This window comes from Protopterus annectens, chromosome 1.part1 (assembly GCF_019279795.1).
Source record: "Protopterus annectens isolate FY-2018-M chromosome 1.part1, PAN1.0, whole genome shotgun sequence".
In the NCBI taxonomy this organism is placed as follows: domain Eukaryota; kingdom Metazoa; phylum Chordata; order Ceratodontiformes; family Protopteridae; genus Protopterus; species Protopterus annectens.
The window spans coordinates 1,693,813,759-1,693,826,344 of NC_056726.1; the positions used below are offsets into that span (position 1 = coordinate 1,693,813,759).

At 39.6% G+C, this 12,586-nt stretch overlaps 1 protein-coding gene across 1 annotated transcript in view; it reads right to left on the minus strand.

Moving 5' to 3' along the window:
• Positions 1–11,025, minus strand: part of LOC122816591 (uromodulin-like) — a 197,676-nt gene extending 186,651 nt beyond the window's left edge. Inside the window, exon 1 of the mRNA XM_044089490.1 lies at positions 10,882–11,025. Coding sequence (XP_043945425.1) covers positions 10,882–11,025 — 144 coding nt within the window. The remainder of the gene's footprint in view (positions 1–10,881) is intronic.
• Between the last annotated feature and the right edge of the window lie 1,561 nt (positions 11,026–12,586).

Consider the following 12,586-nt stretch of genomic DNA (forward strand, 5'->3'; position numbering starts at 1 on the left):
TCTGTTGAACTGTAGCTCAGCTATGGGCACATCTGGCAGTTTATATTCATTTCTTAGCTCACATTTATTCAATATAAATAGGCTATTACATTGCATTTTACATATATTCTGGTTTTATGTGTACATATATGTGTCAGGGACTTGTTTCCTGCTTATTTTGCGAAAAAAAAAATTTGTGTTGTGGGGGCTCGAACCATGAATGCCTGCTCTGCAGCCGGCATCTCTACCGCTTCGCTATTGCTTCCTGGCTTATTTTGCATATTTAGTTCTTATATGCTTTCCCATTGACTGCTAACTGTAGCTGCGCTACGGGCACGCCCGCGCAAACGAGCGCACTCACGGTTAAACATCTTTACAATTTAAAAAAAATTTGACATGTTCATTTAGATTGTTTTATGTTTAATAGTCTGTAGGGGCATGTGTTGTGTTGTGTTTATTCACATTTCCGTGGACTCTGTTGTGGGTGTGTACTTTGGGCACTTTTAAACTTCTGGGGGCGTGTCCTCTTGCAGGGCTCAGCCTATGGACACGCCCCCTACTGTCTTACACGGCCATGTTCGACTTAGGTGTGATTCAGCATGTTCTCATGAATATGCAGAGCATGCTGACATCACTCAGTTTAACTGCAGCCTCCGTGTAAGAGTTATAACTCTTACACGGAGGCTTCGTGAATCCTGGGGATCAACCAATTGGTTGATGTCTTATATTTAAATTAATTTTGACCACTTTGTTCTTAATGGTCTGGTGAAACTCTATGGAAAAGCGCTAACCTATTTTTAACAAATAAATTTATTTTTTATATGTTTGGACTGCTGAACTGCTTGCCTGGTTCGTGGACTGCCCTTGGATACTTCTTTTTTTTTAACTGTATGTTTTCATACTGTGAGTTCTGCATTTGTCTGTAAGTAGTTAATCTATGCTTTTCTATGAGTTTTACTGGGTTCTCAACCCTTAAATTAAGTAGTGTAGTCTAGATACAGGTTTGCTGCCTCCAGAGCTGTTTGTATATGCCTTCTGTGTTTTTGGCAGCCATCTTGTATTTGCCTTCTCTCCTTCTGGCAGCCATCTTGTGTTGGTAGGGCCTATTATCTCTGGTAGTCAGAGTAGCAAGCTTGCCTGGACTTTGTCTGGCACAAGCTGATTGTTAAAGAAAGCATGGGCTAGCACAATTTTGTTGATTTCTTTGTTACTAGAATAATTTATTTTTTGTGGCATTTAAGCCATCTGTTTGAGTTGTTTTGCACTTGTTTGTACATTCTGAACCCATTGTGAGGTATTCTAGCTTGAAATTATTCCTTAATAGCACTTATTTGATCACCTACTTGTACTCATCTTAGAACTTCCACCCTTTACCACCTTAGCTCTCTCTGGCCTCTCTCCCTAAGATGCTGACAAATATGGATGGACAATTTCCTACTGTTTTTCCTGCCAGTCTGGTCGATATGGGCATCTTGAGATAGTGTAGCAACTGCCTCCTGTACATGGTCAACCCTGTGCTACTACCACCTAGGAACACAATTTGTGAGAGATGCAATTAAATTAAAAACCTAGAGTCTATGCTCTCTCCCTCAAAAGCCAGTACATCTGACACTGAGAAGGTTGTCAACACAAACAAAATGCATCAATCACCACCCACACCCACACACCTGTGTCTCATAGCCACTAATGACTAACCATAAACCCAACATATTAGTCAGAGGAGCCTCCATTGTGAGACACACATATGCCCCTCACTAGGCTGGATAAGGAGAAAGTCACAGTTTTTTTTGTCAGGTACCAGAATCCACCATATCACACATACAGTCAAGTCTTTCAACAACAGGTACTGTTTTAACTCTGTCAAGCTCCATGTTGGCGTAAATGACTTGAGACATACCTCCATGGACTATATGAAGAGAAACATGATCGAGCTCACTGAATTTGTGTCCAGGCAGGTCTGTACCTAGCTTTAAGCAACATTCAACCATCACACAGAATGATGCCTCAATACAAAAAGAAAATTATTGACTTTATCAATTGGCTTGGTTTCTGGTGTCATTCCAAGGGGATCCAGTACCTGAAACCCTGAGAAGACATTACCGACAGACCACAATGCTTTGCAAGAGATGGCCTGCATCTGTCACTCTTGGGCTTCAGGCTTCTGGCAAAGGCTCTTGCCACCCTCATAGTGCCTTTTTAGGCAATGCCATGAGGTAAAAACTATCAACATAAAAATTTCATCAAAACGTAAATTAAAGGTTATGCTGCTAAATGCTAGAAGTCTAAACATGAAACGGCACTAGTTGCAAGCATTCTTAACCCCCAGAAGATGCTGATATTTGTGCGGTCACAGAAACCTGCTTCATAACTGTGGAGAGCACCCCAGCCATACCAGGTTACTTAGCCTATTATACATTCATAATCCAAACCATGACCAGCAAAGCAAAAGGAGGTGGAGTTTTAATATATATTAAACACGTAAACATCTCCTGGCTGGTCAAACAGTATGATGCACAGAAGACACTCCAGGTGCAGTTAACCATTGACAAGATCCCTATTCAAATCATAGCCAGCTGCAGGGCCCCCAACATTGACTCAAGATGCACAGTCCATCTATCTTAACCTCTTCAAATCTATCAAGATTTAACCATTTACTCTGATCCTGGGTGCCGTTAACTATCCAATCATAGATTGGAAGAACTACTCATGCCAAAGCACAAATGCCCTTGATTTTGTCACTGCATATGCTTTTAAATAGCTGGTCAACTCCCCCACAAGAGGTGATACTATCTTGGACTGGTGCTAGCCAACATTAGTAACCAATGCAGCATCCCTGCAGTGTCATCCTCCCTGGTAAGATCTGATCACAAAGAGGTCACTTTTGAAGTCACCATCTCCCCAGGCTCCACCTTTTGCTAGGGTCAAACATAAATAGTTCTCCAAAGCTGCTTACAACCTCCCTCAAACAGCTTCACAGCCCCCTCCCTCCTTCTCCATTGGAAATGTCACAAATGTCCAAACCTACACCAAAGTACTATACGAGCATTTATATAGCTGCATGGAATCAGGAATACCCAACAGGAAACAATCCTCCTCCTCAAGGAAGAGTAAACCTGGCTGGTGGACATCTGCAATAAATAAACTCTATAATAAAAGGGAAACAAATTCTGTCCAGTGCCAAGAAGGATTAGGTGCCTAATTGGAAGCAATCACTCCTTAGCCTAAACAAACAAATAAGAGCACTAGTGAAATCCTTTGAGTCCAAACTGTCCACATCTACTAAAGACAATCATAAGACCTTCTTCACATATGTCTGCAGTCTCAAAGGAGGCACTCAGATCTGCTCAGAACTTCTGGTCAAGGACACCACATACACAAGCACCATAGATATAGCCAACCTGCTGGCAGATACGTTCAGTGAAAACTTCACCACTCTATTCCCCATCAGTAAATCAGGAAATCCCCAGCACCTGGCCATTTCCCCTTATCTCTAGACAGCAAGTCATCACTGCCCTCACAAAGGCACAAAATACAGCCTCCATGGGACCTGATAACATCCCAGGTTGCATACTACATGAACTCAGGCAGGAACTTGCATCACCATTAGGCATCCTATTCAACCAAAGCCTGAGTACCGGCTTCATCACAGCCAAGTGGAGAACAGCCACTATCATCCTTTTGAACAAAGGTGGAGCATCCACCTATCCAGGAAATTACAGACCCATCAGCCTAACTAGCCTGATCTGCAAGGCCATGGAGTGGATTATCATGGACATCATTAACAAAGTCATTGGCAACCTCCAAGCACTCAATCCCACACAGTTTGGGTTAACCAAGGGGAGGTCATGTCTGTTAAATTTGTTCAACTTCTTTGAGACAATCACCAAAGCATTGGATGAGGAGAAGATGGTGCATACCACCTACTTTGACCTGGCCAAAGCCTTCCATACTATTCCCCAGTTGGGTGTACTAGACAAACTCTTTCAAGAAGGCATCAATCTGTATGTTACCAGATGGGTAGCAAACTGGCTCACTGGTACAATGCACCTAGTAAAAATAGGGGAAGCCATCTCAAGCAGCAGACTCATAATGAGTGGTGTACCCCAAGGATCGGTCTTGGGGCCTCTGTTGTTTGGGATATACTTTTCTGAGTTTCAGGTCAAACCCAGTAGGCTATGGCTGATCAAGTTTGCAATGACTGCAAACTGGGTGCTTGTTATAAATTCCCCTAGTGATGTGGGCATTCTCCAAGAGGGTCTCACTCAAACAAATGACTGGTGCCAAAAACACGGCCACAAACATAATGCCAAAAATGCATCATCATCATCCCTTTTGGGGAGAGTGACGTCCCCACAGAGTATCATTACAAGGTCCTAAGCACGTAATCATCGTGCTGGACTTGGGCAACCAGGTTGATAGCAAACTGAATGTCGACCACCATATTGCATCTGTTGTACAGAAAGCTTTCTACACGGCCCACCGTATAATAAGGATATTTCATCCAGGGACAAGGAGGTCATAACATTCCTGTATTATTCCATTATAAGACCCTGTTATTGAGTACAACTCCCCTTTTGGCATGTACCTAACAAAGCACATGCAGCAGCTAGATACCCCACAGAGGTTCCTCACCAGTAGAATCCAGCGCCTCAAACATCTACCCTACACAGATAGGCTAAAATCTCTATCCCTCTACTCAGTCTCATACAAGACACCTCAGAGGTAACCTCTGTCTGGCATACAAAACAATTTCAGACCCTGCCTTGATGGGACTGCTGCATATCCACAAATCAAGCTGCACTCAACTAACCCACACACACAACCTCAACCTGGTCTTTGAAATCAATAGGACTTGTTGGCGGAACAGATTTGTGTTCCAGATACTCCTCCTTCTGTGGAATAGACTCCCTCTCCACATCAAGCAGAGTACCTCATTAACCTTTCTTAAGTGCAACCTGGATAACTGGATAAAGAAAAAAAAATACACCCCTGGGATTCTACCTGCATCTCTGCTGGGCAGGGGCATTGGGTGCTGACTTGTTCATGTGCTAAATTCTTGGCTAGGCTTGTAAGGGCCTCAGGGCCAATAGCCTAATAACTTCTTGTGTTCTTCCTGACACCTTCAGCATCTGCTATCCTCCTTTCTGTTTTTCTCTACTGATCACATGGGAGTTAGATATACTCTGTGCACTATTCTTAGGCTTTGATCTCCCCATCTATATATTTCCTACATCTGCCTTACTACTTGTATTGTTTTTTAACAGTATGTTGCATTCCCATCAATCATTTCTGCATTCTAAATTCTCTCCTTCCACTCTCTTCTTTAGCCTAGTCCCTTCTTTCCCTTAGCTTTATGTAGCTCTATTTCAAACTTTGCTTCTTTAGCCTCTTCCACTTCCTCCAGAGTGCCATCTTCTCTCCTTTTAACCTCCCACCCTGCCTTTTCCTTCTGCTGTTGCCTTCTATGTATTCTTTATCCAAGTCTCCCTAAGTACCAGATAGTTCCATGATTAAGTCTCTGGTGTTCCATAGTTCTAACTCATTTGTTTTACATCTTTCCCCACCATATTTGTTTTGCACACCCAATCCTCTTCTTGAGCTATTCAAATTTTTCTTCAGTTTTTTTCATTTTTTTGCCTTTCATACCCCACCTTTTTGCTCTCCATATATTTTGCAATTATTTTCACCCTGCACTATCAATATCAATCCTTTTAGTGCTGACTCATTTATGCATATTTTAGTGAGCTTCTCCATGTGTTCCTTTCCCTTACTGTCTTTTGCTTATCCTCCATCTCTTCGGATGTTATTTAGTGAATGGTGTTCATTCTCATTTTTCCTGCTCACTCTTCTTCCCTTGCCTTTAATGAATCTGTCCGCTATGTCTATTTGCATTTGTTGTAGCCTTCCCTAAGAACATTTCTAACCTTCTTGTCTCCACACACACACACACACACACACACACACACACACACACACACACACACACACACACACACACACACACACACATATGTTCTTGCCTGAACATACACACATACACACTCACACACACAAAACACACATATAACTAAATATATATATTTGTTGTTGTTGTGCCTTTCAGCTTTTCCCGGTTAGGGGTCACCACAGCGGAACTCCGGTCTGCTAATGTTTCGCAGTAGATTTTTACATGCCGAGTTGCCAGCCCTGATGCACAACCTTCAACGACAGTACGCCCATTCACGCATGTCTCCACACAGAAGACACTCTAGCTGAGAATCGAACAGGACAACGTTTTACTGTGAGGTGACAATGCTATATAGGTCCCGTTCATAACACTGACATTTCATAATGTTGAATTTCACAGCATTGAGACGAAAACATCTAAATCCCAAAATATTGAAAACTCAGAACATTGAAAGTGTGCTTCAGAACATTGAAAATTACAATGCATATGTAAATAACATCCTCTCCACCTGCAACAACACCTAAAAAACACACGTTCTCCTACGTTTCTGCAGGGGGACAAGTCCCTCTACACCCCCCCACCCCCCCATAAATTAAATATACCGACTCCAAGAGTGCACTACTGTGGGAAAAAGTTAATTTCCTAACCTCGCGTTATACACTGATGTTAGGAAATTAACTTTTTTCCACTGTAGTGCAATCTTGGAGTTGGGATATTTAATTTATGGAAGGGTGGAGGGCAGAGCCCCCACATAGGGGGTGCAAGGGGGCTTGCCCCCCTGCAGAAACATAGTAGAAATTGTGTTTGTTAGGTGTTGTTGTAGGTGGAGGTGGTATTATTTACTTGTGCAATGTAGTTTCAATGTTATGAAGCACACTTTCATTGTTCTGAATTTTCAATGTATTGGGTTTTCACTGTTTTGAATTTTCAATGTTATGGTCTCAATGTTATGAAATTCAACGTTATGAAATTTCAATGTTATGCAGTAGACCCATATATATATATATATATATATATCTATATATATATATATATATCTATATATCTATATATCTATATATATATATTTATATATATATATATATATATATATATATATATATATATATATATATATATATATATATATCTATTATATGTTTATATACACACATACACACACACACACACACACACACACACACACACACACACACACACACACACACACACACACGCACGTATGAAAAAGACTTAAGTATATAACTATAAAAACAATACTAATACCACTGCCTAAATATAAAGCAAGAAAGTGGGCAAAATAGCTAAAATTCCAAATTAAAAAATCACGAAAACTTAGTACTGAATTAAAACACAATTTTTTGAATTTGAAATTAGAATTTATAATTAAAATGCATTAGATGTAAGGATAGTTATTTTATTTTCACTCATTCATTAACTTTTCATTTACCAACTTAATACTGTTCAGGTTTCTTATGGGGCTAGAGCCTCCCTTAGCAGTGAATGGGACCTCATAAGTTCAAAGATGATTAGTAAGCTAATAGCACAAGAGCCTTTAAAAGCCTAGCCAATAATACCGAGAATATGACGATAATACATCTTAATTCTCCAGATATGAGATAGAGTAGTGTCAGGGTAGTAGGTCTTTGGTATTGTTGCCCTGAGTCATTTACAGATTGCCTTTGTCCATAAGGGACACGGGCAGTACCCAAGGAGTGAATTTCTTGTTCCCCAACCATTTATCCAAATTCTTTTTGAAAAGAGTGAGGGACATGCTTTATTTTATGAAGATGAGAAGTTTATTCCCTAAATGAGGTACCCTTTGGGATATGAATCCTTCTCTCTAGCAAGTTCTGTTAGAGTCACAAATAAGATTCAGGTCCATGGAATATGTAACCCTTGTATAATTTCTCTTGCAAATATATAACATTTTTGTCAGGGCTGGATTAGAGCATGTATTGTAGGTCAGGGATAAGTCACCTCAATAAATATGAGATGGAGTAAAGGGGTAAAGCTTTTAGTTGGTCTGCATAGGACATGTGTCTTACATTTTTTTTTTCTTTTTAGTGAGAATAAAGTGTGGCTGCTGCAATATGGTGTAAGTACCTGGTTAGGTATGTGCAGAGGGGAGCATTGTACTCGGTTATGATCCTAATGAGGGCCAGGTACAATAGCACTATGACTTCCTTTGAATTTGATGCCATGCCTTTACTTATAAGTTGAGCCATACAGAAGGTGTTTAAGTTTAGATTAATATCTATCTGTTTTCCCAGGTCCATCACTTCTGGGTCTATGTTTAGGGGGGCACTATTGATATTATAATTTGCAGGGATATCAGATTTGTGCTGAAACCTTTGGCCAGTTCTAAGAAATACCATTTTACCCTCATTCATGGCGCTGGTGACTTTCCTGAAGAAGTCCATCAGATTGAACAGGCAAGACCCCCCTTTTGACAAAGTCAAATTGGATCTGCTCCAGTGTTTGGACAATTTCTATGTTATTGATCAGGTCCATGAATATTCTCTCTATGCCCTTGCAGATAAGACTCGTCAAGCTTATGGGTGTGTAGTCCCTGGGTCAGTTGATGACTGTTGCAGTCCTCCATTCCTGTAGCACAAAGTCCATCCAGAGGCTGTTGTTAAATTGAGTTTTTACTGGCCCTTACATATTCTGTTTTTAGCTATTTAAGAAACATCCTGGAATGTTGTCATGACCCATGGGGGCTGTGTTTTGAGCTTTAGTAAGTGCAGTAAGGACCTGCTCCCTCATAATGAATGGAAGGGGGATGGTTGCAGGTATTTCTTTGGGTAAAGTAGGAGGTGATGGGGGGGGGGGGTGAACTGAACTTTTTAGCCAGAAGGTTTGCTATAGTTTCAGGCTGGGTTTAAGTGCTGACATTCATGATTATGTTGGCACATTGCTGATAATTTCCTATGGGGTTACAAACATTATTAAAAAACCCTTATGGTTGTTTTTCAAATGGGAGGTTATCTTTACCTTGTAGTTTACTTTGGCAGATTTGACCAGCTCTCTAATTTGTTTGTTTAGACTGGATAGTGTCTTTTTGCACTGTTTTGTCTCTTCCTTTTTGGATTTGGAGAGGATTTTTTTCTTTTTATTGAATGGCCTATTATGCAAAAGGTCCACCAGAGTGGTTTATTTTTGCTAGTAATCATAGGTTTGAGTCAGACAATTGCTACCTCCTCTATGCAGCAATGAATGTGCTAGTACAGTACTTTTGTGTTCAGCTCAAAATAGGTCTCAGTGTCATCTCAGCTCAGAGGGGCTTAAAAGTTTAATAAATTGGGACTTTGAGGTAATTGGCATTAGCAAAGTTTGTAACAGGTTTGAAGTTTTATGGGGTTTCTAGGTTAGTTTTAATACTAACAGAGATAATTTTGTGGTTAGATCTTACAAAGGAGGAGTTAATGAATGGGAGAGAGCAGCATTCTGCCCCCCATATTCATGAGTACTAGGTCTAGGATATTTGTAATTCTAGTTGGGGAGCTAACTAGTTGCTCCATGGTATTTGTGTTGATAAAAGTCCAAAAACCTCTGAACTAGTGAATTATGGGTCATATAATTTTCCCAGTTTAAAGAGGAGTAGTAAAAGTTATCCATAAGTGTGGTGTTATCTTGAATATTAAGAGATTTCAGTAGGCTTTGGTAGGAGGTATGGTTTTCCAGAGTCATGTTATGGGCTCTGTAGCTATCCAGGATATGATAGGGGTCACACCTATGGTTAGTTGGCATGGAGTAGCTCAAGTGAGTCATGCTGTTGGATGTCTAGCACTGTAGTTGTCCTTTATAAAGACTGAGACACCTCCTCCCTTTGTTTTATCACGAGTTGCGGGGATCAAAATGTATGAAAGGCATTGTAGCTTTTGATAGCTGGTGTGCTCTCCATAGATTTGAACCATGTTTCCATGAGTGCACATATGTCTGCATTCTCCAAGATGAGGAGTGCTTCCAGGGAGTGCATTTTTTTTTATTTAAACTCCTAGGTATAGAAACTGTTTGAGGATGGGTCCTCAGTCCTTCTCAAGATACACACAGAAAATCACATATAACACAAAAACAATAAACAATTTGGAGAAATGCTGATTTGCCTACAGCATCTTTTGATGATATGGAAGGAAATTGGGGCTCTGTAAGGGACTCACACTGTTATAAATATATTTATTTGGTAACCAAGTGTGTAAAATAGCATTTTGTGGACTATTTTAACCATCACTAGGGCCACCGTGACAAAGACAAATACAAATACTTATGAATAATTTCAGTACCATCAACTGACTTAAGACTGGAAAAAAAATGGCTTATCTATCTACACATTGACAATTTCCATAGGTTAGACTTAGTCTTCAGATTCTGAAGGTGTGAAGATGTGGAAGAACTGGATGTGGTTATGACAAAAAATGCAAACATAAGAGAAATACTAATCGAGGCTACAAAGAGCGACCTTGCAATCAGCAGAAGAAATGAAAATGAAGATCCCAGGAAGTATAAAAAAACTCATAAAGGGACTGGTAATCATTATGTGCTACCAGCATCGGAAAGTAAAATAAATGTGCACAGTGCATATGTTTGATAGCATATTTTGAACGATTGTTTCTAAACCATAGATGCAAACTTATTTCTAAAATGTTTGACAGATAACCATCTGCCACAAAATGTAGTGATTGTAAAATCCACATATACTTTATCTCTAGTTTTAAAATGTATTTGAAGCTCTAAGAAAAAAAGAAAGAAGAAAGAAAGTACCTACACTGGCATATGTGTCTTGTATGTAGCTTGTATAAATAAAGCTTGTCACTTTGTTGCAACCTTTGCTGGTAACCACAACATTGGAGAATACAAAAAATACAAAATGGCAATTATTGCAGCAGACATACCAGTAATAATGTTTGCACGTATACTCATTGTAATTATCAAGTTCAGAGTGATATACTTACTGTAGCCACAGTGGTACAATTTGGATTTGCTGAACCAAAAGTAAAGACATAAGTAGATATACCACGCTCTGGTGAAAAAGTGTTGCTAAAACAAGGATTATTCTGAATATCTTCATCTGGAAGAAGAAAATTATTACTCAACATACTGAAACCCAGGCATGATGTGATGTTTAAGTTGAACTGTTGTGGACTACAGGAGGATGGTGATGCCAGGAGTAATGACTCATAGTCTGAAAGCAAACAAAACATAAATGAACATTCCTTTTTACAACATCTGCTAAACTGATTTTTGTACCTTCTTAAAGCTCCACAATGATTTATTTTGTAAATGTTGTCATATTTTCTTGTACAGACACACACACACACACACACACACACACACACACACACACACACACACACACACACACACACGCGCGCGCACACACACACACACACACACACGCACACACACTTATATACACAAATCATACAATATATACACACACACGTATATATATATATATATATATATATATATATATATATATATATATATATATATATATATATATATATATATATTTGCACAGGAATTGACTGAAATACACATGGTTGCATTTTTTTTTCTGATTACAACAAACTATTTTGTCAATGAATGCAATGCATTGACTATGTGCACCTCATTTAGTGAAATTAATCTTTCTGCTTACAGTGTGCTGTTTGGTCGTGTTCCTTAAACTGTAGTATTACACACCATGGTTGGGAGGGTGGCCTAATGGTTAAGGTGTTTGCCTTCCAAACACAAGGTGCAGGGTTTGAGTCTCACAAGGGATAATTGGCTAGGCTTAAAATGGCTCACAAGGGCAGTTAGCTTAGTACTAACCTATGAACCATCCATTACAATGTGTATGAATTTATATTTTACATATCAGTATCTATACATGTAACTCTATATTTAGAGAGAGAGATAGACTGACACATGCATACACACACATATATACGCACGCACACTTTTTTTCATGAAACACAGTGCTATCAGTCTATACATCCTACCTTACAATTCACCGTTTGGCAATGGACCAGTCATTTCACTGAGCTCATTGTTAGCTGGTATGTGATTCAGAAACAGTCAATGATATATTTATGAAATGCTCATATGTTAAATTGGTGTACTAACTGTCATTTATACTACACCTCATGTATGATGCAGACTTGTCCCTGAATCACATCATTGTCTTGGTTATGTCAGCTATACACAACAAAACTGCACTGGAAAAAAAGTAACTTCTTGTGTTTTGACAAAGACAGCACTATACAAAGCTGGCTGCTTCTAATATCATGGGTGATGCAAACAACTTGGCTTAGTTTCTGGTGACATTCCAAGGGGATCCAGTACCTGACAGCCTGGGAAGACATGATTGACAAACCATGATGCTTTGACAGAGATGGCCTCATTTGTCTCCCTTTGGCTTCAGGCTCATAGCAAAAGCTCTTGCCTCCCCCGTAGTGACTTTTTTAGGCATTGCCATGAGGTCAAAACTATCAACATGAAAATTTCATCTAAACGCAAATTAAATGTTATGCTGCTAAATGCTAGGAGTCTAAACATGAAACTGCAATCATTGCAAGCATTCTTAACCCTGGAAGATGCTGACATTTATACAGTCACAGAAACCTGGTTCAAAGCTGCGGAGAGCACCCCAGCCATACCAGGTTACTCATC